The sequence below is a fragment of the Aspergillus nidulans genome, chromosome I (genome assembly GCF_000011425.1).
Source record: "Aspergillus nidulans FGSC A4 chromosome I".
Classification (NCBI taxonomy): Eukaryota; Fungi; Ascomycota; class Eurotiomycetes; order Eurotiales; family Aspergillaceae; genus Aspergillus; species Aspergillus nidulans.
In genome coordinates, this window is record NC_066257.1 from 3501916 (window position 1) to 3524923 (window position 23008).

General features: G+C 50.4%; 8 protein-coding genes and 1 pseudogene across 9 annotated transcripts, besides 3 other annotated features; 5 read left to right on the forward strand and 4 right to left on the reverse strand.

The window, feature by feature from the left end:
- Positions 1-5347: part of a sequence feature (contig 1.114 543..25936(1)) that runs on past the window's edge.
- Positions 1232-4040, reverse strand: ANIA_06916 (annotated as a pseudogene). The gene is made up of 10 exons: positions 3949-4040; positions 3215-3289; positions 2963-3181; positions 2869-2892; position 2295; positions 2172-2182; positions 2104-2113; positions 1815-1937; positions 1396-1603; positions 1232-1344 (listed from the first exon to the last, which is right to left on the reverse strand). Coding segments are annotated over exons 1-10 (876 nt in total).
- Positions 5348-13777: a sequence feature (contig 1.187 1..8430(-1)).
- ANIA_11668 (uncharacterized protein) lies at positions 7217-7499 on the forward strand (the record flags this gene model as incomplete). Its single annotated transcript, XM_050611142.1, has 2 exons — positions 7217-7284; positions 7391-7499. The coding sequence occupies 2 exons, from the start codon at positions 7217-7219 to the stop codon at positions 7497-7499; spliced, it is 177 nt and encodes a 58-aa protein (XP_050467195.1).
- Positions 8280-9057, forward strand: ANIA_09451 (protein oefB; the record flags this gene model as incomplete). Its single annotated transcript, XM_863740.2, has 1 exon — positions 8280-9057. The coding sequence occupies exon 1, from the start codon at positions 8407-8409 to the stop codon at positions 9055-9057; it is 651 nt and encodes a 216-aa protein (XP_868833.1). The 5' UTR covers positions 8280-8406.
- On the reverse strand, positions 9770-10629 carry ANIA_11667 (uncharacterized protein; the record flags this gene model as incomplete). Its single annotated transcript, XM_050611143.1, has 4 exons — positions 9770-9872; positions 9922-9954; positions 10343-10389; positions 10567-10629. 4 exons carry the CDS (start codon positions 10627-10629, stop codon positions 9770-9772), a joined length of 246 nt encoding a protein of 81 aa, XP_050467196.1.
- Positions 12952-13898, forward strand: ANIA_06917 (uncharacterized protein; the record flags this gene model as incomplete). The annotated part of the gene is made up of 2 exons (XM_659429.1): positions 12952-13315; positions 13366-13898. 2 exons carry the CDS (start codon positions 12952-12954, stop codon positions 13896-13898), a joined length of 897 nt encoding a protein of 298 aa, XP_664521.1.
- Positions 13778-23008: part of a sequence feature (contig 1.115 2577..127320(1)) that runs on past the window's edge.
- On the forward strand, positions 14144-15188 carry ANIA_06918 (uncharacterized protein). Its single transcript, XM_659430.2, has 4 exons — positions 14144-14604; positions 14653-14811; positions 14859-14929; positions 14992-15188. The coding sequence occupies exons 1-4, from the start codon at positions 14267-14269 to the stop codon at positions 15165-15167; spliced, it is 744 nt and encodes a 247-aa protein (XP_664522.1). The 5' UTR covers positions 14144-14266; the 3' UTR covers positions 15168-15188.
- ANIA_06919 (uncharacterized protein) lies at positions 16358-19892 on the reverse strand (the record flags this gene model as incomplete). Its single annotated transcript, XM_659431.2, has 8 exons — positions 19435-19892; positions 19355-19384; positions 18294-18458; positions 18170-18240; positions 17854-18121; positions 17280-17321; positions 16899-17032; positions 16358-16814 (listed from the first exon to the last, which is right to left on the reverse strand). The coding sequence occupies exons 1-8, from the start codon at positions 19642-19644 to the stop codon at positions 16358-16360; spliced, it is 1377 nt and encodes a 458-aa protein (XP_664523.1). The 5' UTR covers positions 19645-19892.
- ANIA_06920 (ESCRT-III subunit protein VPS24) lies at positions 20095-21366 on the reverse strand. Its single transcript, XM_659432.2, has 2 exons — positions 21060-21366; positions 20095-21006 (listed from the first exon to the last, which is right to left on the reverse strand). Exons 1-2 carry the CDS (start codon positions 21105-21107, stop codon positions 20368-20370), a joined length of 687 nt encoding a protein of 228 aa, XP_664524.1. The 5' UTR covers positions 21108-21366; the 3' UTR covers positions 20095-20367.
- On the forward strand, positions 21572-22633 carry wos2 (Hsp90 cochaperone SBA1; the record flags this gene model as incomplete). The annotated part of the gene is made up of 4 exons (XM_659433.2): positions 21572-21742; positions 21911-22236; positions 22298-22471; positions 22532-22633. Exons 1-4 carry the CDS (start codon positions 21712-21714, stop codon positions 22631-22633), a joined length of 633 nt encoding a protein of 210 aa, XP_664525.1. The 5' UTR covers positions 21572-21711.

The following is a 23008-nucleotide window of genomic DNA, read 5'->3' on the forward strand; positions in this document are numbered from 1 at the left end:
TGGGTCGGACAGCAGCAGCAGGGTTAGGGCACATGCGTTGATGCATGCAAAAGAGCAGAGCACAGGCAGAGCAAAGTGGATTCACCGCTACTTCGAGTCTTTCATGGCTTTTCGCATTTTGTTTCTGCCGGTCCATTTGATTTCGTTGGCTTCGTTGGCTTGACTCATACCTGAGGCGCGTCACCATCATAACATACTCATAGACCCGTACATCCACCGTATCTATTTATGGGCACAACTGGGAATATCAGGATGAGGGTCCAGTGGCGGAAGGACGTCTTGAGCTTGGAGCTCGAGTCTAGATCTGTAGATAATCCAGTCCAGACCCGCATAAATGATCGTTCGCCAACAAGGATATCCTGTCTCGAACTCCTCAGCCGAGCATGGAATCCTGGACGTCCCAAGCGCAGATGGAGCTTCTTCGTCATATCCCAAGAACAGACCCACTTACGAGGTCTATCAGTTCATCATCTGCAGATCGACTGGATAGTGGATGCTCAGTGCGCTGCTGCAGACTGACATGACAGGCTGAACGTCGCCGGACGTACGTATGCGCGTCCGCGACAAGGACCAAACTTTTGTAGGTGAGGGTCAGGGCCTGGTCCAGCCTTATCTGCAGCGGATAATCTAATCCAATGATAAGATCACTCCACTAAACCAGGTCTGTGTGTTTGAATCGTCGTAATCCAGGTCAGATCCAGACTCACTTGGAAGGACTCATCAAGGCGGCTATCGTGATGAGCGATATGATTGGTGATGCGATTGGCGATGTCGACGGCCAGTGGCCGTCCAGAATGGAATATCACCAAAACATCGAGATCCGACCGTACGAAAGGAGTCCAATCGAAGAACAAACCCCGCCGATGAGCGGCTTCGCTCAGACCGGCTCAGCTGTCGCAATAAACAAAGCGTCTGAGACAACGACGAGCGACGAGGTCTGTTCGTCCAGGTGTCGTCTCGCTTGTCGGCGTCCGCCGTCATCAGCAGAAACAGGGCCAAAAGCGTGCGAGAGATAGTTGCAAATCGGTTTCCAATTATAACCTATATCACGACAATGATAAAGTCGTCAGAGGATCGCTAACCGGTCTGGCGTGACGAGTGGATGGCGGATGCAACCCAGCCCGATAGAAGGCTTCTCGAACAACACCCCGGTCGCGATAACAGCGGGGCCACCAGTGAGCCCTGTCAAACTCATACCGGTTATTCAGAGAATCTTCCAAAATGGAGACCGTTACATGCGGCGCGGGTTGGTCTCCTCCGACCGCCAGCGCTGAGTCGACGCACACTTCACCTCCTCCTCCACCTCCTCCTCCACCACGTCCTCCACCCCTCCATAGCCAGGGTCTAGAGGCAAGCCGATCCAGCGTTCAGACAATATCCTCAGAGTATGCTTACCAACGGGGCGTGGGGAGGCTGGGCGAAACGGTAGGTGGGGGATGCCGATAATCCGCCATCGGATAGAGGGGTGGCATTTCCTAAAATCGCGATATTCGAGATATTCGATAAGCGCGATTACCCACGCCCAAGTCGGAGAAGTCGTCGCGCCACGTTGGATAATCTTGGAAGCAGGCGTGGCCACGACATCGACGTGGGTGGCTTCCCTCTACATCTGTGCGGTGAGCATCCACGACCATAAATCAGGATAATCGGGATTTGAGGAAAGTCAAGACCTTGTTTCGGCAGCCGCGTGCCCCATATGAAGGTTCGGTGAACAATATATCATACTACATGTGGTATTGGCAGTATCGACAGTCTAGACTTGTGAAGGTCAACAGTGGAACGCCCTGAATCGCCCGATTGGCGTAAAGACGAACCACCGTGGATCTCGTTAGTGTCGAGACCTCGACACTAACGACGATACCATTCAGCACGCCGACCCCAGAGAATGACGATTCGGCGACCGAGCTGGAGTTCGTGAGCGTCGTGGATCGTGGCACCTGTCCAGAGTACTATGTTCCATACAATCGACGGTGAATGGTGGAATTGGAATGAGGCTCTCAGGGTGACCGGTTGTCGGTTAATATCAGACAAACAGTGCAGAAATATATATCTACCTATATACCTGCCTATATACCTATAACTACCGTTGATCTGCTCACTGACTCTAATGCACCTATAAGATGTAGTATTTTTATTTTATTTTATATTCCCCCTCCTTTCGCTATACTTACCATATAGTTACCTATATTTATTTTAGCATGACACATCCGCTGCTTGCCGCGCTCAATAAGATTTTTCCTCAGGACTGTACTCTGTATATTGCGACTCTGGTGTCCTTGGTTACTAGTTCTTACTCTGTATGATACTGTATCGTCGGCCAGTTACGATTACGGCGTACGACTTCACATGTAAGCCTCGATGAAAACATGACGCTGCCAACCCGACCAAAGCATATGAAGTTAACGTCAGATCCAAAGATCACAAGAGTATGATTGTGACTAAAACATGTGCCAGATTACTCCGACTCCGATACCTAGGGTTCTCTAACTCTAGCGACTTTAGCCATCCCATGCTCCAGATAACTGCCGAGGGACACCGGGCTTTATCCGAGGGCGGATGCACTGCCGATCATGCTGGGTACATAGCCGGTGGCGGCAAATCCTCATCCGAACAGTCAGAATACTGATTACCGCTGTATAAACTAGATTGTGATCTAGCACTGTGGCGGTGGATACAGGAAACAGTGGCAATATATTCCTAACTGGGGGCGGATTCCATTACTCTTTTCATTTCCGAGTTACCCCGAAGAACCCCCGTCTGGGGTCCCCAGAGTCAGGAGCATATATTACCGTACAGTGGATACGCGGAGGAGCTTATGCCGAGAAATCGACACGAGTCAGACACCGTCTCATCTTCAGCTCAACTCACGAGTCTTGCTTCTGGTAATGGTCGCTGCATTTAACTCAGCAGCTGAACTCAGTCCAAAGTTCAACTCTGGTTTCGGCGAGAATCGACGGGTTACCAGTACTGAGGAAGTGATCCGCGCCTGCCATTTGGATTTAGATTCCCGTTAGGACTGCACCCCTCAATACTGAATTTGGCCATTCTGGCCAGACCCTGGATTCTGAAGTCCTCCATAACTCTGAGCCTCGCTTGGACCCATCTTCCCTTGCAGATACCCAGTGTGGAATCGGGGAGGCGCTTCCGCGGTGAGGAGTCACATCTGTACGGTAGCACTGACCTTTTTCTCTGTGTAGATGTACGAAATTCTTACATATACTCCCAGTCAATGGACGCCACAGAGTTGATGGACTCGTCAGTGGCGTCGTTCCCGCATGAAAGCTGTAATCTGCAGAAGGTAGCAGGAACAGCACTGTGCCACCAAGATTAGAGACCAGGACATCCATCCATCCATTTCCGCTGGATTCGTCACACCGTACGAGTATTTGTCAATCCTGAACAGCTTGGGTGTAAACCGGACTCGGAAGGTATACTATTGATTTGTCCGTCAAAGTCCGTCTCATAGCAGAGCCGGTTAATTGTATCCTCTGGAGTCAGTTGGTAGTCACGTGACAAGCCACAATGACGAACCGTAAAACCCGATTCCGGTAGTTTCAAGCTTTCTGGGGTCCAAGTACCGCGTCCGCGACCAGTATCACCGTCAGATACCGTGGTGTAGCAGATGATTTGCATAATCTACCTGTCCCTTGCGTTGAGATCCCGGCGGGGAGGAAGACCCGCCTGCCCGGCGCTGGAAGTATGGATGGCCGGACGGATCCAAGCTCAGTACAGCTCAGCTCCAGCGCCGCAGGAAGCTGAAGAATCAAGAATCTGGGTAGTTTCCAGGGTTTGTGATTGCGCGGCGGGGTTATTCTTCAAGGGTCGATTTGCTGCTAGAGCCTTGCAAGGGTCGGCCCCTTGATTAGACTTGGTTCGGGAAGGTTAATCTGCTCCCCGCGTCTGGGGATGCAGGCGGACTCTATCTCCAGGTCCGCGCATTGCACATACCCTACATTGGCAAAGATGGTATTTTTGGTATGGAAGTCTGTGCAGAGGCCAATAGAGCGCACAGCTTCATACTTGGGTGATAGCAGGGCCATGGAGTACCTACTATGTTATCGTACCACACGACTGACCTTAGCATATGCAGCCATTAACTATCATCATCCGAGCGGAGAGAGATATGATAGGTAGAAGTACTTCCACCGGACTTTTCCCAGCACCTCTCCAACCCTCGATCCGACCTTGTGATGCTGAAGGTTATTGAATCTAGGCTCTGGAGAGGTGGCCCGTGGCTCTGTCCCCGAAGGCGGACGGGGAATGATATGATCTGCTATGGCATGCAGGTGTGCCAATGAAATGCATCCGATCGATAGAGTCAAAGCGTGCATGCATGAACTTTGGCTGGAATCGAATCGTCATCGGAATGTACGGCCAGCCAGAGAGAGACCAGGACAAGCCCTCATTGCTGGATTGCCGTAGCGCGCAGTGCACCGCATTGCACTTGCATAATTGTCCTCTCGACTCTATATGAAGATACTCCGGCTTATCTGCAGGATACCGATGCGGTCAGTGCGAGTAAGGGCTCAGGATAGGGATGATTATTCATGGAGTACGGAATTAACGTAGGGATGGTAAATCCACTGGACATTTGTGGATTGAAGGTCAAGATCGGGTAGCAACCATTGATAATTGAACACAGGGCGAGCTGACAAGACCAAGGTTTAGTGGGGCGATGCTTCCAGGGTTGTAGTATGCGGAAGAATGCCCTATGCATAACTCGAAAATATGGAGTACTTTGTAAATTGTACCTTGGGAGTCTGCTACGGAGTACATACAGTACTACCTTCTGCAGCAGCCCTTGTCTGCCCCTGATCTTGGTACGGCACGGGAACCCCCTTCCGCGTCTGGTCTCGTTTGAGTGACGAGTCGTCTCAAGTTCATCTCCACAGTTCAAGCCCAACTTTACAACAACTTCCGCTTTACGTGGATTCTCAGGTCATGCGTCAAGTAGATCAGAGCATCAATGAAGAAAAGTGGAACTATCTGTACTCGTAGACACATCCACAATCACAGACTCATATCACAATCTGTGGTTAAGAAATTGGATAGATCGACTTTGCATCAGTTACCAGGACACCGGAGCCAAAAAAGGGGCAGAACGCAGGATCCACCAAACCCAACACTTGGGTAGACTAACTAGTTTCAGTTCTTTTCCGCTTGTTCCGCGGGCTTACCCGTGAAATGCGGAGGCAACAAACAGATTATCATTGGTGGATTTTCATGAGCTGAGGCTGGTCTGTGGGGGCGGGTGTGGCTAGTCAGGTACCTATGTCTCTGGCTGTTGCTAGTAGATTATATGGAGTACGGGGCGGTTCTCATAGCTTGGGCTTCGTTGCCCACATCACAGAGCTGCCCCTGGCACTTGGGCATGAAAATAAATATTGTTGCTATATTGCTGCAAATTTTACCATAGAAAGGGGTTGCTAAGTGGGGAGTTACGAGCCCGGCGCAGCGGTTCGATCTTAGTCGGCCGTCTGGTTTTTGCCGTCTGGCCCTACAGTGAATGAGCAGAAAAAGCAATGCGAGAGGGGATCAGGCAGTTTTGGGGCTCCCGCGAGTGGCGCGGATGCCGTCCCATAAACCTGGAGCCTATCCGTGGTTCCGTTGGACTGCTCATTGACTATACGATGCTGTTGTGACCTGTCTTTTCTTTGTCTGACGGGTACGGGCCGCTGCTGGGCCGCGGGTGTTGAAGCTACATGCCTAATCGGGAGTATCGTCCTTTTTGCTGTCGGAGGCGCTTGACATGTGCCGCGGTTAGCTCTGAAAATCAAAGTCCACCTTGGGCCGACATGTCTTTTGGTTTGTCTTTTGATTTGTCTTTTGGATTTTTGAGCAGAGTACGCCTTTCAGGCGAATAGGTTTCAGGCACCCGGGACTCGCGAGACAAATCGGGCCTGGTGCATCGAGAGAGATAGCCGTACATGCAGCGGAAGCAAAAGCAGGGGTGGGAGCAGGACCGAGGCTTCGTACTTTGGCCAGTAGAATACAACTGAAACATCTGAAGCATCTGAGCATCGGAGCATCTGAAGCAGTTCGAGCAGTGAAGCAGCCAGAGTCGCATTATCGCCTCAGAGAAACTCCTCAATTTGCTTCACATGCCTCACTAAGGTCGCATTTCGATCCTCAGCTTCATATTGTCGCTCAATTTCAAGTGACGCGACCGTCAAGCAGCACAAGGCACTCAATAATAGTCCATGTCGCAGCCAAGCCCAACCACCTCGGCTAGAAAACAAAGCCATCCATCCAGCCGGAACGCATCGCGCAGCAATCCGCCGAGGGCCGAAAATGAGACGGGCGGAGTTTTCCCGTCATCACGATCCATCACCTCATAGTTTCATCACTTCTCCGTAAATCAGGGCAGGGCCTCGACTCGAACGGCCTTGGACTAACTAGATGGGGGTTCGGGGAAAATCCCGGAATGGAGACGACGACGCGGCCGTTGGGACTCTTTGAATTGCGAATTCCTGAAGGATTAGTGGAGATTCTTGTTCTATTAGGGGCTTAGAGTGATAGTGCGACGACGATGCTGGAGCTAGAAGTTCGCTCTTCCTTCTAGTCGTCTGGGCTGGGTAAGGGTTGCAACCGGACGGGGGGATTAGGAGTCGGAGAGCGTCGGAGTTGCGCCGGGTGAACTGCGGCAGTTGGCGATGGAGAACGAGCGAGCGACAAGGGTTCGACCGCGTTGGACCCGTGGTTCAGGTTCGGGCTATCCCCAGAGTAGATATATTATACCGGAGCAGGTTCCGAAACAGATAGTATAGAGTACGATCGAATCGATATCAATGAACCGTACTTATCCAGAGTACAATACTTCGTAGAGATGCTGTCTCTACAAAATAAATCCCAGGAGAATTCTCCTCAGCGGATATTCGCCGGAACCCCGCGCATACCGCGAATTTGGAGGCCTCGCGGGCGGAGATCATATTGAAGACTGTGATCACAAACGACCGCTGATCGGATAATTGCTTTTGCTCTGTAGAAGTACGATCTCCCCGTCTGCACGGAGTACCGCGCCTAGTATCCGTGATTCCAGTGGCCAAGTGTACAGGAGGAGTTTCTGCGAGAATACACCGAGTCTTTGCGGTCGCTCCAACTCACCCAACTCACCAGTCATATTGTTTGCGACCGTGTTTGCAGTTGACGCGGTTGCTGGCAATGCTGACCGCTACAACCGCCATGAAGGCCTGAACCCTTATCAAACTGATAATTCATGCAGCTGCAGCTACGACTGCAACAACGACTGCAGAATCCTAGCCCGGCTGGTCGCACATCCGCCGGGTAAGTAACAGAAATACTTCAAATGGCCAGGGCCCGGGAGAATTTGAAGGTGACCAGAGGAGCGGTGAGATGCGTGACGAGTCCAGCACTGACAAAGTACAAACAGACCGCTTATTAGAGACTCCTACGGAACGTATTCAGTAGCTACAATGGACGTCAGACTGGACAGGCCGGAAATTGCACCGCGATACTCCGTGCTCTACGGAGACAACTGAAGACTGAAGAATCTGGAGAAGGATGGATACAGTACGGAGTAAGAGCTGGAGTAAGAGTCAGCCGGTAGATACTTGTCTTGTCTGGGGAAGAATTGTTCCGGAAAATAATATAATCGCGGCTAAATCCACGAGAATAAATAAATCGATAAATCGAAAATTCCCAAACAGGAAATCCCCATGCCCCCAAATTCCATCCGATCTTCCCCGGCCCGCGGACCGACTCAGCATACGGAGGAAGGAATCCGACACAAAGAAGGGTGAAAGGAAGAAGGCGTAAACAGTTTAAAAAGCCAGATCAGCGCTCAAGGGGGCGCGTTTTCTTGTTGGACTTTGAGTCTCGTACTTTTTCTTGTGTTGAGTGCCAAACCGTCAGGCATCTATCATCTTTCTCTATCATCTGGCATCTGCTGGATAGATCAGTCAAACAGTATTATTGACAAATGGTTCAACTGCATCCCTCGTACAGCTGCCGGAGCGCCATCCGCGCCTGATCGCCTTGACTCGCAGTTGTGTGAGACTCGCCAGTGGACGCCTCATTATTGTGGGCCCCCGAATATTCAAATTTCAAAAATCGAATCTGGAACGAAATAAAAAAAATAAATAAAAAAAAGGACCCCCGCGGCGCCTTATCTGCTGGGAGATGCAAGGGAGTCCAGAACCCCGATCGATCTGGCCCTTCCAAGTTCTTTCACCATCACTTCCAGGCTCCATATATGACCCTTTCACGCCCACTGCCCGGCCCTGTTCTGGCCTTCTTCACCTACCACACACCATCCAACACAACATTTCAGGATTGAGCCTTTACCACTCTGGCCTCTGAACATCCACTCTCCCATCTCATCCATACAACAATACAATACAATCGTCTCTCCACTCCTACACAACACATACAGCCACACACAGCAAAATGGTTTATCCATTCCAGCCCTGGAGCAGGGACTCATCCAGCGTCCGCTCTTCCCTTAGCGAAGCCAGCCCCAGCAACACTCACGCCTACTTCGACCTGAGCTTCAGCAGCTCATACTTGCCCGTGGGCAGCCTCAGCAATAACATCCCACCACCACCACCGCCTTCACCCAACGATGACCTACTCGACATTACTCCCCAGAAATGCAGCTTCTCTTCGAACTCCACCAACAACGCCTGCGCTTTCCCGTCGTGGCCAAACCGGCCATCTCTGATCAGCTGCGACTCCGGGGAATCGACAGCGTCCGCTTACCTGTCCGACGAGGATCTCTTCCCTGATGGCCCGATGACCCCAGAACCCGCCAGCAGTATCGACGAGGAATCCGCCGCTATGGACCCGCGTATGGGCGGCACCAGCCTCACGACCGAGCAGCAGATCCAGATGCTCCGCGTTTTGGCCGAAGAAGAGGCCCAGCGTGCTCGGTTCCTCGCGCAGGTGCAGGCCCACGCGAAGGCGCAGCAGGCGATCCGGGTTGCCCAGCTCGCAGCGACGGAGAAGGAGACCAACAAGCGCACCAAGAAGCGCAAGCCGGTCGTTGCTGAAAAGAAGCGACGGACGACCTCGTCTTCCAAGGTCGTCTACCGGTCGTAAACACGACCGGTGGTCAGTCCCGCGCAGGCGTAGGGCTTCCTTCCATTCGAAAATGAAACAACCCGATTTCGACCGATTTCGAAAACTACATCCTTGTACGAACTCGGTCAGCCATCGACATCAGCGTCAGCAAGCAGCCTCAGCCGGGCTCTCAGCATGACAGGCGCGAGCACGTGCGTCGGCGAAACGCGAACAGCGGACGGGAATTCCCCCAACCAGAGCTCTTGTTCTTTGGTGCCCAAAGTGGGCGGTCGGCGGCTTACCTAATTTCTCCGTCGCAGTCGGCGCGTCTGCAGAAAATCCAGCACTGCTCGACCCCAACCTCAGGCCAGGCCAGGTGACGGCCTTTCTGCAGCCCGCCAGCCTATCATCTCTCTCTTCCTCACCGCTTCTCCTTCTTCTTTAATACCGAGACCAGATCTCACTCTCACCCGATCTTATCACACCTTTTCTTGTTGACTTTCTCTTCTCGTCTCAACTGTCTGCTGTCAACTCCGGAGTATGACTCACCGATTGATGACGCTTTTCTTTTCTCTTCTTTTGATATCTTCTCCATTTCGGGAAACTTTTACCAGAACTTTTACCATTGTCTTTTGCTTTTGATACATAATTCTGGTTTGCTGCTGTTATTAGCGATGCGATCGAGCGATCATCCAATTTTTTGTATGTCATGTCCTGTTGATACCCCGTCATGTACTGTCATCTCTTCCTATCATACCCGAGCGTGCCACAGCAGCTCCCGTTCGTCACTTCCAGCATTTTCTTGATCGTCGTTATTATTAGCATAGCCCAGCGTCATACCCTCGGTCTTGTTTCTGTTTCATTCTTAGGTAGCATAGCATTAGGTAGCATTCATGAACTTACTCGGATACGAGTTGGTACGTCTTACACTGTCTGCTATTCTTATCAGTAATATCAGTATGAGTAATATGAGTAGTATGAGGGTACGAGTAGTTAGTAATATTTGTATTACTGTAGTAGGCAATAATAACAAAAGGCTTTGAAGATCACTTGTACCCCACCCGTATTGTTACTGGCCGCCTTGTTTGTCTAAGGGTCTGATTTGGTAGCCCCAGGGGCGCCACGATCTAAGTCAAAGAATCGAGTCTCGTTAGTCTGTATCTACTCCCTAGTATGAGAGGAATATGCAGTACGAACTGGAGTTGAACGCTGTTGCTCTGGCCCTGAAACCCAACATTTGTTTGTTGTCTCTGCTCGCCCCTTGACCCTTGTAAAGGGGCCAAAGGGCCAGACCAGGGGCTCGCCCTTTGATGATGATACATACATACCTAATTCAAGGCAAAGCAAGGCCAGGCGGGCAAGGTTCAGGATCTACATAGTTAGAGCCAAGTGTCTGTGCTTTCTTTCAGCTTTATTCAGATCCACTAGATGGACTTGGATTGAATTCGCCTCCGCACTGTCTCCGCAAAAAGAGTGATGGAAGAGATACCGCGGGGCGGTAGGATAACATCAACAGGGACCGGTTATGGATGCTGATTGGTATCACACCAACCCCCCTTTCCTTTCCCCTTTCGGATCTCGTTTTGAGGAAGCACCAGTCTTTCGAGTCATCGACTCTTTCTCTTGGTGATAATCGCGCCTACCCAATCTTCAGCCAAAATGGCCCACAAACAAAAAAGAAAGTACAGAAGACAAAAGTACTGCGTGCGTACTGCACGTCGTTGCCTTTCAGCCCTCGCTCTTAGCGCTTATATCTATCTGCACTTCGAGGGAGGAATTAGAGCACTATTCCAGCAAAGACGGACAGCAAGTGCCATTTCCTAGACTGCGTCTGCTTTTATATAAATCCCAAGACGACAATCATGCCCCCCTCAACCTGAGAGTAGAAGTGGATGGCTATCCAGTAGATTGTCCGGGTCGGTTACACTTCCTTCCTTGACGTTTCGAAGAATTGCGCTTTGTGACTGTCGTTGTGAGACTCGAGGAATCTTCATCCGAATGGCGTGGGTGATGGCCCAGCTGATTGCTTCCTCCCAATGTTAACTTAATATCCGCCATCGTACCTTCCGTATCGTGTATCTGAAACCCATGCCCCCTCTGCTGATCTTCTGCAGGGGCAAAGGCGATGGGCCGCGAGCAGGATCTAGAGCTGGCCCAATGCCCCTTCCTTCGTCTCTGTCTAGATACTGAATTGTGGCGGCTCGCTTTTCTGAGTCGAGAAGATTGCGTACCCCCAGACAGCACGCTCACGACGCGTAAACGAGTGTACCAATGGCCTGATGTATGGATGTGCGTTGAGTCGGCCCAGGTTTTGCCCCAATGACATGACAGATCAACACTCGAGACTATGCATTATGCCCTATCATGCCACCATATCAACGGAATTGTTATTGGCACGAATATTCCTGCCCTAGTTATTCTTGGGATCCTGAAGGCTTCGCAAGGAAGGGAAGCAAGTGACTGCAGAGTTGTTCTTCTGGATTGGCGGCCGTGATCGTCGTGGTATTTCGAGAGCAAAGGTTTGAGGTGGATGTCCACTGGTAGTGACTTCTGCACAGAGTGGCATAGGCTAGCACCAATTGAACGTTAGAAATTGTCTGTGTAAACATGACGGGTAAGTCACCCGTCTACGGGGGGCGCTCCACAGGCCGTGACAATGGAACAGAAGATATCTAGTTGATACTTCCCTAGACCAGATCTATGCTTTCAGATGTCATAACGACGACCGACTGTGGCGCAAACATGGCCCTAATAGCCGGACGAATGGGTATATCAAAGCCCGCGATCTCCCTGACATAGGCCGCGCGTGCGCAATAGATGTGGGCTGGCGACAAGGAAGGATGCCCACCGACCATACCTTGCACATCTTGAAATCAAAAGTGTAATGCTTGACACGAATTCAAAAATAGTATTAAATCCAGCAGCCTTAAGGCTTGCTGACCCGTCCTCAGTATCTGGAGAAGCAGGGACAGCTCCATTAGATGACTCTCCACTGACACATGTGCTCTCACTCCCACCTGTACTGTTGTGAGTACTCCAGCAGTCCTTGCCTTAACAGCTGCATCCGGATTTAATCCACCTCAACGCCCTCAACGCTCTCAAGCCCAGTTTGAACGTCCCATTGCTGAGAGACACTCGTTCACGGCCCAGAATTCGAGTTGGCTGGCGACAAAGACGAAAGACAGTCGAAGCGCCCAAGCATTATCTGAATATTTCTTAGCCCCAGAAAGCATCTCCATGACTTCAAAATCGTTTAGCCCGATGGATTCTAGTTGAGGCTAAACTTAAGCTCGATTGGCCGAATCTCATCGCCAGCAAAAGTGTTCTGAACAGGAGAGTTGTTGTATTGGAAGCCGTAAGTAGAAAGCATTCTTGAAACGCACAGTATTGACGAGTAAACCCTTATATCCACTGGAGCAGGAAGGTTCTCGAAGGCGGTTTAGATGCATTGAGGCAGTGGATCCATGGCTAATTCAACTAGCTTGATTCAGCCTCGAGGAGCACGATGCAAGCCAGTAAATAGGAGACCACGCCAAGAGAGAGCGGACGAGGTTGCTCTCATCGCGAATGATGAACTAGTGAAGAGTTAACGTCAGCTCTGTTCTAGCCCAAGAAGCGCGATAACACCGACCAGAACACCGACTGCAGCATGGCTACCCTTTCTGAAACGCGTTCGCAACCGCAGAATCGGATGCTGCCACTGCATCCAGCATAGTTTGACTATACAAATCTGGAAGAGGAAAGATGATGCGCTTGGAGGTTCCTGAGGTCTCGAGTTCTTGATATTCGGTAAAAGTGACAATAAAGCAGTGATCGATCGACGCCAAGAAAAGATGCGTGGAAATACGGAGCTACGGATCAACCACACCACCTGCACCTGAATGCGAACACTTTTCCCCTTCGAGGCAAGCATCCACTAGCGACCTCACCACCATGGGCAACGACTTTGTCTTCATCCACGTTCGCGAACCGAAGGATGCGCTGAAACTGGCCAAGGACTCGCACATCCGCTCCCATGTCACACGCCGCCAATGGAAGCTGTTTGAGGAACGCTCTCAGGCTGCCTTTCAGAGGGATCTCAAAAAGGCTAAGACAGAGACACAAGGGAACGATGATAAGCAAGACAACCAGCACCTGGTTTCTGGGGAAGTTGTCCGACACAGCCAGTCCACAGGAGCTGCTCAGCCAGTGTACTTTGGTTTACCTATCCCCAGACCATTCGGTGGCCTGCGAGGGGACCCCTTTAGGTCGTATCCTGTCGCCTGGCGGCCGATCTTGCCGCAACTTGTTGATCACTGTACGTACTCAAAACACGAGCTAACAGGCACTTTCTGACGTTTATTGTAGACCTCATGAGCATGGCGGTAGACATTCCTGAGTTAGACCAGCCAGGAAACCGAGGCCTCCTTCGCACCGACTGGTTTCCTCTGGTTATGACTGAGCCGTCGCTTTTCCTGGTCATTGTCTTGCTCGCCGCATCCAATTATGCTTCTGTACAGACAGAGCCCACGGGCATGAAATTGCATCTGCTCGGACTTCGGTACGAGGCAGTACAGGCGGTCAATAAGTCTTTGGAGCTCCAGTCTTCTTTTGTCAGCGATGCCCTGATAGGCGCAATCGCGAAGATGGCGAGCTACGAGGCCATGTACGGAAACCCAGAGAACTACGCAGTCCACATGCGGGGTTTGCAGCGCGCAGTCGAGCTTCGTGGCGGGCTGGATGCCCTGGGCCTCGGCGGCCTCCTACGGCGGATCGTGATCTGGATCGACCGTAATGGTGCTTTCCTGAACGGCTCAACCCTATATTTCCCCGGCGAGAGCTTTGCGCCAGGCCAACCATTGCCAGATCCGAATCCAGGCCATTTTTTGGGAGCGCAATAGCCCACTGGTTGATGAGAGTGCACTGTGATATCACAGATGCGAGCATCCTAATAGCTCTAACGAACCACGATTTAGCTTCCGAGCCTGGATGGGGCCATTTCCTAAAAGGGCTATCACATCTGAAGGGATCTCTTTAGACTATTCCGGATCCGGCTATCACATTACTCCATGATCCTGGACGATCTCGATGCATTACAGCTCAACTCGACCGCAGTCAATGCCTTAACTCCGACAATGAGGTAGCAGGAGGTAAAGATAAATACCCCTCATCTTGCAGCTACCCCTCCTCAAGTTTCAAGCCAACCAGTCACCCCATTATCAATTCTTTTATCACGTGCTACAGACCATATCATACAACTACCATTGTAATGGCGCTCGATGGCAAGGTTGCTCTCATCACCGGGGGTGTCAAGAATCTCGGTGCCCAAATTGCGCGAGAGCTCGCTGCTTCCGGGGCTAACCTTGCGCTCCATTATCATTCGTCCAGCAGCCAGTCAGATGCCGCTAAGGTCGAAGCTGAGCTGCAGCAATCTGTCAAGGTTGTGACCTACCAAGGTAACCTGACCTCCGCCGCGGCCGTCACCAAGCTGTTTGAGGACGTCAATCGCGATTTTGGCAAGATTGATATTGTTGTGAACACTGTTGGCAAGGTCTTGAAGAAACCTATCACTGAGATCACGGAGGAGGAATACGATACGATGTTTGCGTATGTACCTTCGTCCTCAATCTCTTCATTTACCTGACATTGGAACAGGATCAACTCAAAGACCGCATTCTTTGTCCTGAAGGAAGCCGCCAAGCACGTTTCCGACGATGGGAAGATAATCACCATTGTCACGGCTTTGCTGGGTGCATTCACCGGATACTATACTTCATATGCTGGCAGTAAAGCGCCCGTCGAGCACTTTACTCGGTAAGCGTCCATGGATTCCACTTATGACCACTACTAACATTCTGTAGTGGCGTCTGCAAAGAACTCCAGTCCCGCCGTATCAGCGTTAACAACATCGCCCCTGGGCCGATGGATACCCGTACGAACACCGTCCCATATGCAAGCACAAGCTCCATTCCAAGAATAAGCTAACGTCCACAGCTTTCTTCTACCCCCAGGAATCCCCCGAAGCCGTCGAATTCCACAAGGCCAACGGAATGGGCGGTCGTTTGACTCTGGTTCAGGACATTGCGCCCATTGTTCGGTTCCTCTGCACCGAGGGTACTTGGATTACTGGTCAGACTATCTTCGCAAATGGCGGATACACTACGAGATAGATGATAGTTCAGTTGTCTCCTATAATGATGATAAACCGAATGCTCGGTGTCTACTCACTTCGCTGCCTTATGAGTACTTGTGCCCTGCCCTAGTATCGACTCTCGTGCCAGGATACAGAGAATTTCCCTTACAAGCAATTCTAAGTCATTATTTGGAAAGGAACTGCTAGTCCGACCTCTTGCATGATAGCAGCGAGCGTACCGCGAGCAGTGCTGCCAACCCCGTCCCTACAACATTAGACTGGCAACAATTTCATCGACGAGACCGGACAACCTGCTTCCTCTGACCCAATCAGATCCCTTAACGCAGAGCAGATACATCTCTGCACTCTTGGCAATCATGTCTATCAAAGGCCTGACGAGACGGACTGTTGAAGGCGATTATTGGTACTTGAGAACACGAGATGCCGCTGACGCATACTCGGGTTGAACCTGTCTAGACTTAGGCACTTACTGGCTATGTCCCCAAGGGCATTTACTGTCTTGAACTCGAGTAAGTCGGTCTCCCAGTAACCCGTCTCACAAATTTGAAGGTGCTTTTACTCTTCGGCAGACAGTCTTCAAGAATATAGTGCAAAAAAGCCGTAAATTAATGTACTCAATCTCGATATATCCATACAAGCATGCAATGCACTCGAGATTAATCAGCCCAATTCTTAATTCGACAGTGATGATGGCTTAGCATAGGGGCTAAGCGGATGAAAGGCGAGCCTTACGACAACTATGGCTATCTCTTTATGCACCTCCCCTTTTTCACTTACAGCCTGCGGAGTAAATGCTGAAAGGGAGTGGTTCAGTCCTCACCTAGGTACAACCACCAGCTGCTTCGTTTTTGAAGCCCAGTAGTCCTGTACCATCACTCGGAAATTAAACTGAGTTAGTACGGCCTAGGGAAGGGCTGTCAAAGTTGACAGCGTTCAGCTTCAATTGGCTCGATCAATCTGCATCCTCTTCTCCGTAGGCTGTTCTCCATTGCTCCTTCCCTTCACATCTCCATTTTAGGTCAGCACCACCCATTCCAACATGCTGACTTGCATTCACACAAGAAGAACGCCGGCTGCAATATCGCCGCTCTGCACTTCTATGAAAAAGTCCCTTATCACCGTCAGAGTGTCCCGCGACTACGACCTCGGAATAGAGCTCCGCCGCGTCGAGCAACCCATCGTCATACTCTGACCGCGCAGTCCTTTTCAAAACATGCTTTTCCCTCCCTTCAAGGGCAGAAGCAAGACCCGAGAGGGCCAAGGAACAGTCAAGGTGTAGGAGGAAGCAATGACAAGCGTAATCGCATGTGTGAATTGTGTTTTGGCGTCTTGCGCGGCTGGTTCGTCTTCGTCACCCTCGTCCTCTACTTCAAATTTGTCATTGCAGCAGAATTGCTCTGTGTCTTTGCCCGTGTGGTGGTTTTTGTCTTTGGCGCGCCCGTCTTGATTTTTCTCCATTGTGTCCTCGACCTGGACTTGTGATGAATTCTGGTTTGGGTGTGAGACGCGCAAGTGAAAGTGAGGAGGGAACAGACAACGGCCGACAGCATCCATATATGGTGAAGAGTTTGGCTGAGATAAAGGCGCTTCTTCCATCACGTCTGTAAGATAGCAAAGGCAGTCTTGGGCGGCGGATGGGTAAGTAACTGTTGCCCTTCGAGCTCTACAGAGTTGTCAGCAAATCAACGGACAATATCAGTCTAGTAATGAAAGGCAAAAACCGCTAGGACAAAGCTCTGGAACTCACGACGCAATATGTAAATCATTCAAGTCTTTAAAGACACCATTTACGCATAACCCAACGCCATATTTGAAACTCGCATTAACTTGCAAGGCTGCAACAAACAAGGTGTCCTGACCGCGTGCAAAGTCAACTCTATACTGCAGGTGATGTAGCTGCGCATCAAAATAAGCTAGTATTACCACCATACATGTCTTACAGTATGTTTTTTCTTCATTTCCGTTCTTCATTAAATGCTTGATTATTTAAAAGGCCGGGCCCATCTATGTTTATTTCTCATGAATAAGTGAATACAGAGACAAGACTTAACACAGACCTAGATGGATTCTGCAGGCACACTATGGCGAACAATACCTGGTGATGCAGTAAGTGAAATGATTTTTGTACCTCAGAGTGCCACCACGTTGCCGACGGCTTCTTTGGTATTACCTAGCAAGCCAGTAGAAGCAAACTTCTTTGATTTAGATGAACAATGAAGAACAGCCATTGAGACCGTTGTATAGAAAACGAAGAGTGCACGAATTGCGCCACAACTTGAGCAACGTGGATCTCGGCGAGTGGCGTCAAAAGACCAGCTCTTGATGGTTGCTTTTAAGATGGGAATGGTGCTTGTAAAGTAACTGTTTACGGTTGAGATTGTTATTGTATGTTGGACAGTAATTTCACGGAAAATTCATATGCTTATACCGTAACATACACGCAGTCGCCCAACCATCCACGGATAATTGAAGTTAGTAAGCGAGGAAAATACAAATGCAAGATAGAGTTAACAGGAGAGATAATAGAGAACATAAGGGGAAAGTGTTCATATTAAGAAAGACGAATCCGAATGTAGGTTCTCGAGCGTGTGCAACCAATAGAAGAGGTGAAATGGCGAATCAATCGACCGGTCTCAGACATAGGGCAGTTTACTAGATAACAAATTAGCCACAACCCTGAACAGATGGCTTAGAATACTCACCGAAATCTCGGCCATGCCTAAATCTTCACCGGCGGCGGGCTGCTGAGGGGCGCTGCCAGCTGCGGCGTTGACTTCGGCAGAGGCGCCGTTCTCATTGGAAGCGTTGAAGTAGTCGACCATCTCGGCATCTAATTCTTCGGCTGTCTTGGGCTTAGGACGGTTGCCGCGTGCCTTACCACCACGACCGCGACCGCGACCCCCACGTCCACTGCGAGCGGCGTTGGCGTTCTTAGCATTGGTTGCCGGCTTGGGCTGCGGCTTGCTCTGACTAGAAGATATTAGCTGCTTATCATCATATAGAGAACGGCGAACTTACGCTACACGATCGCTAAGCGGCTTGGGTGCAGGAACTGTAGGGGCGTGGGATGCGTCGACAACAACCTCAATCTTTAACAACGTTAGCAAACGGGAAACAACATAGTAATGCGAAATAATCTAACCTTCATGGGCCGACCATCAACAAGAAGTCCGTTAAGCTCCTTGGCGGCCTTCGCGGCTGTGTCGGGTTCTCTGAAGACAATTGACGCGATACCACGGCTGGTACCGTTTTGGTTGTAGGTAAGCATGACGCGCTTGACCGGACCTGCGGACTTTGAGAAGTATTCCTATTGGAACAAGCGAAGAAAATTAGTACGTCGGCTCAAAGAGTAACGAAAACGCGTCAACGGTGCCGCGGCGGTCCCAAATAACAAACGGCTCCAAGTCGACAGCAAAGAGCATCAGCGAGCGCACAGCGATGGTTAGTCATGAAGCAAGTGAGCGACCGCGCAAGAAGATCACAAGTCAGTAAAGACTCATTTGTATCGCCCCAAACTCATAATGACGCAGGGTGTTTCACTCGAATTGTGACACCCAAACTGATGTAGTAACCGCTCTTGGGCCCACCCAAGTTTTCCCAACAGATAGACACGATATGCGAAACCAATGCAACCATCCCGCCGACTAAACGTCTTATGCCCATCTACCGTAGCAAGGGAGAGGCTTCAGCGAAATAAATACTCTCATTCCCAAAAAGGACGAATGTGAAGCGCACACGACCCCGTACGACCAGATTAGTCATCGATGGACCAAGAAATGTGGCTTCCAGGAAAGTGCACTGACTTCCTGGTTCACTGCTTGTATGCTGATGCACTCGCTGACGCCCAAGACTCGAGACATGAATTACGCTTGCACGAAAGCGGGCTGTGTGGTGGTGTATTTCAACTCGCACCAAGGCGCAGTCTGCAGCGAAATCCAGCAGAATTTTGTAGATTCTGATGCAAGATACGCTTATGCAAGACAGAGGCAAACTCGACTTCTATCACTCGCAGTGCCATAAGGACGGCGATGCAAAGCGATCATCCAGGAAGGAGTAACTGCCTGCGCGAAACGAAGCAACTCGTCTCAATATATGAGCGATACAGCAGGGTCGAAAGGCGAACGGGAGCCGCTGCGGCCCGGAGGCTTCGAGGAAAAGACACGGCGATAGAAACCCAAGGCGAAGGCCTCTCAATCAACATACCTTGATATTGGCCTCATTCACATCGGCAGGCTGGCAAAGTGTTAATCATTGTTGTATGAGAGACCGGAAAGAAATCTTACCAAGCCGCTGACCATGATCTTGCTCTCAGTTGGGGCAGGGTGTCCATTTTGAACGGCCTTTCCAGCAGGCTTAGCACCCTTTGTGATCTTCTGCACTCCTCCAACTGGAGCGGCAGCGTTTGCAGCCTTGCGGCGCGCAGTACGGCGGCGATTGCGCGGCTGACGGTTGACAAGAATCTCATCCAAAGACTTATCAAGCTTGGTAGACATGGTTGATAGAAGGTGGGTTCAAAGGAAAACGTGAGTTGTTGGATGGATTGATGATGGGTCGCTGACGTTGGGCGCGAGCTGGAGTGGCGCGTGTAGTGTTGTCCTCGGAAAGGGGCGCGAACAGCGGAATATGCGGGCACGACCTAATCAATCGCAGGCAAGATTGTTCAGTCGTAGTACCAAGGAGGGTTTATAACGAGTATGTAGGTAGACACTATGAGCTGCAGGAGGATGTCAGAAGGAGGGAAGGGAGATGAGAGATGATAAGGACAGAAGCAAGTTTGAAACGCGCCGAAAGTGGAAGGCGGAGTGAAGAATATCCGTTACTGCCCTGCGCTAGCACTAATTGGGTGACAATTATGGCGCCCGATTGTAGTAAGTCATATTCCAGGCTATTGTATAGTTCGAATTTTCAGTAGTCAGTATCAAACGGTGGCATTAGCAGTTGTCAGAATGTATCAATCACATATCATTGCTATACTCAACAGTTTTAAAGAGTACGTTTACATGATAATTATGGGACCAGAAAACGACGAGCCAATAACGCAACGACTCAGAACCCTGCATCAGGCCAGCTGTGGCAGAGTCCTCGAAAACATCCGGGAAAAGAAACTTGTAGTGCCAGGACGAAATGCAATCTACCGCGCCCCAACTCCGTAAAAACAAACGACACGAGACGAGGTGCGCTGAACTTCTATACCCAGAGAGCCAGCATTTCTCGACTTAGCTTTTGAGAGCTTCCAGACGGCCCCTCATTTGCGCAAGAGCGGCTTCCTGATCCTCGAACTCTTCCTCGGCCTGCTGAGGCTCCTCCAGAGGTCTTTCTGGTTTGACTTCGTCCACCTGGGATAGCTTTCCCTGTAAGATTTCCTGTAGGATTTTATCGACCTCCTCATCAGCCTCTGCCTCTTCATCCTCCAGTAGTTCGTTATTTGGAATAGCGTCGTCCACCATCTCTTCAATAATACCGGCGCGGACCAACTCGGTAGCAAGTTGATGCATTGTTGCTGACAGCTGTGGGAGACGGATCAATGTGTTCACATCCTTCATTATACCCGTCGATTTCTGTAGGCTACCCTGGATCTTCCGGACTGCGAACGCTTCGTTGACCTGCATTTGAACGCTCTGTAGCTGAGCCCGGCTAGTTGTCAGGCGAGTCGTCTGTCTTCGGACCCGAACAAGTTCCCGCGCAAGCATTTTCGCTTCGAGGTTCGCCTGTTTCGCGCGCGCTGGGTTCCGCTGGGCGCGCTTCGAGGCGTTGACTATGGTCTGCCGCGTTTTGCCGTCAAGTGCTTTGAGCTGCGCGATATCACGATCCAACTGACGCGTATTTGCGCGGATGAGCTGGTTACATTTTCGCATCTGTAGACAAATAAAGTCAGAATGTGACGAGGAAACGGCTATGTCTGACCTACTTGCGTCTGAGGATCGGGACCAAAGAAAACAGCCTTGAGAGACTCCATATTGCTAGCTCCTTGCTCTTGCGGCACCTGCTGGCCAGGCTCTAAAGATTTGTTCTATTAGTGAAATACGCCTGATTGCTGCACTCGAACGTCGCTACCGGGCAAGTCTGTGTTTCCGGAAGCGGAGCGGGGTATGGTACGATGCGAGTAACTCGATGATTAGGACACAAGAGAAAGCAGACTGTGAGAGGAAGCTATAGAACTTTGCGGCTCAAAGGTTCGGTATTAGTTCAATTCCTTTTTGTATTTCATGTCATCCATGCTCTGCAGTCAGCTTCGCCGTTGGTGAGCATCTGGCCGAAGTTCGCCCGCCAAGAACACGGCCAAGAAAACTGCCTGAGGCTGCAGTTCATGACGTCCGCCCTGAATGAGGGGAGCGAGGCAAACACTACAAACACACTCAGCAGGTTCCAGTACTTTCCAGAGTTTCTAGCACTCATTTGGTGCTGATCATCAGCTCTGAGGCTCGACTTCAAGAGTGCTCTGCTCCTCACTGCAAACATCCTTTCCAGATTCCTGCTTCTAACATTCATCATCAACTGCTTAACGACTAATTTTTTACTTCTACCTTCATCCCGAATTATCTTCTTCATATCTCATAATCATGCCCGAACTCCCTCAACACACCCCCGAAGGTACGTATGCTTGCAGTGCTCAATTCCCCCGCTTCCGCTGCGTCGGCTGTATGCAGCCTTCACTACCTAAAGTCTTGACACTCTAGCTTTACTTGCCCTCATGCCGTTTGATACGAGAATGCAAATTGCTAGATGTTTTCAAATTGCTGCTAACTCGTAATCTAACAGTCACATGGGCCCAGCGCTCCTCTGGGACCGATGCCGAGCGCAACTACCTCTACGTGAGCATCAAAGCTGCTGATGTGGCTAAGTCCGATGCGAAACTCGACATTACTCCCAGCAATGTCACATTTACGGGACCTTCCAAGAAGGGCGTAACATACCACGTTTCGCTCGACCTTTATGCGGATATTGAACCCGAGAACAGCAAGGTGAATCACAGCGATCGCGAGGTTGAACTTGTCCTGCGCAAGAAGGAGCTGAAGGAGGAGTACTGGCCTCGCCTTCTGAAGGAGTCTAAGAAGGTTCACTTCCTCAAGACCGATTTCGACAAGGTACGGGCTTTTTGTTTATTTCGGCTTCTTATTGAGCGAGTAGAATGCTAACCACGGGTAGTGGGTGGATGAGGATGAACAGGACGAGGCGCCAGAAGATGACTATGGTAATAACTTTGGCGGGTTTGACCCTTCTGACCAGGGTGGTCTTGGAAACATTGACTTCTCGAAACTCGGCGGTCTTTCCGGGATGGGCGGCGCCCCCGGCGATTTGGGCGCTGAGGGAGAGGACGAGGTACGTTCCAAAAATGTTGTTGAAAATATTGAAACTTTGCCGGCTGACATCATGGTCCAGGATGACGAAGACATGCCCGAGCTTGAGGAGTCTGACAAGAAGGCTGAGGATAAGGCCGAGGACAAGGCCGAAGACAAGGCCAAGATCCAGGAACTCTCGTAAATATTGCTATCTTCTGAAAGCTTAAAAATGAGAGGGAATCGGCGCAAATGGAGCCTATACGTTTAATGGACGACATAGCTGATGATTATCACGATCATACAATACGCAGTTGACATCAAGCGTCCAGTTAATGGCCAGCGCCTTCATAATGCTCGGTCTATCTCGGCTAGGAGAATGCCTTTAAGAGCATCAAAACAGAAATTCACGTTTCTCGGCGTAAATTTAATGACCCATAGTATCTTGCCTCGTGTAATTCGCGCCCAAAGTGTGATATACTGTTATTTTCAGCAAGAACACGCGAAAACGTTCCCCAGGACGTGCAATACCGAGAGCATGATCGTATAAGTTTAGTTCACGTTGGCAGCATATTTGGTA

What these genes read in the sequence shown, in the direction of transcription:
- ANIA_06918 (XM_659430.2), top strand. Translation starts at nt 14,267, where the DNA reads ATGGCGCTCGATGGCAAGGTTGCTCTCATCACCGGGGGTGTCAAGAAT. An exon ending in GAATACGATACGATGTTTGC is followed by an intron (nt 14,605 to 14,652) that starts GTATGTACCTTC and finishes ACATTGGAACAG; the next exon opens with GATCAACTCAAAGACCGCAT. An exon ending in CCCTGGGCCGATGGATACCC is followed by an intron (nt 14,930 to 14,991) that starts GTACGAACACCG and finishes TAACGTCCACAG; the next exon opens with CTTTCTTCTACCCCCAGGAA.
- ANIA_06920 (XM_659432.2), bottom strand. Translation starts at nt 21,107, where the DNA reads ATGGAGTCTCTCAAGGCTGTTTTCTTTGGTCCCGATCCTCAGACGCAA. An exon ending in GTCCCGATCCTCAGACGCAA is followed by an intron (nt 21,007 to 21,059) that starts GTAGGTCAGACA and finishes ATTTGTCTACAG; the next exon opens with ATGCGAAAATGTAACCAGCT.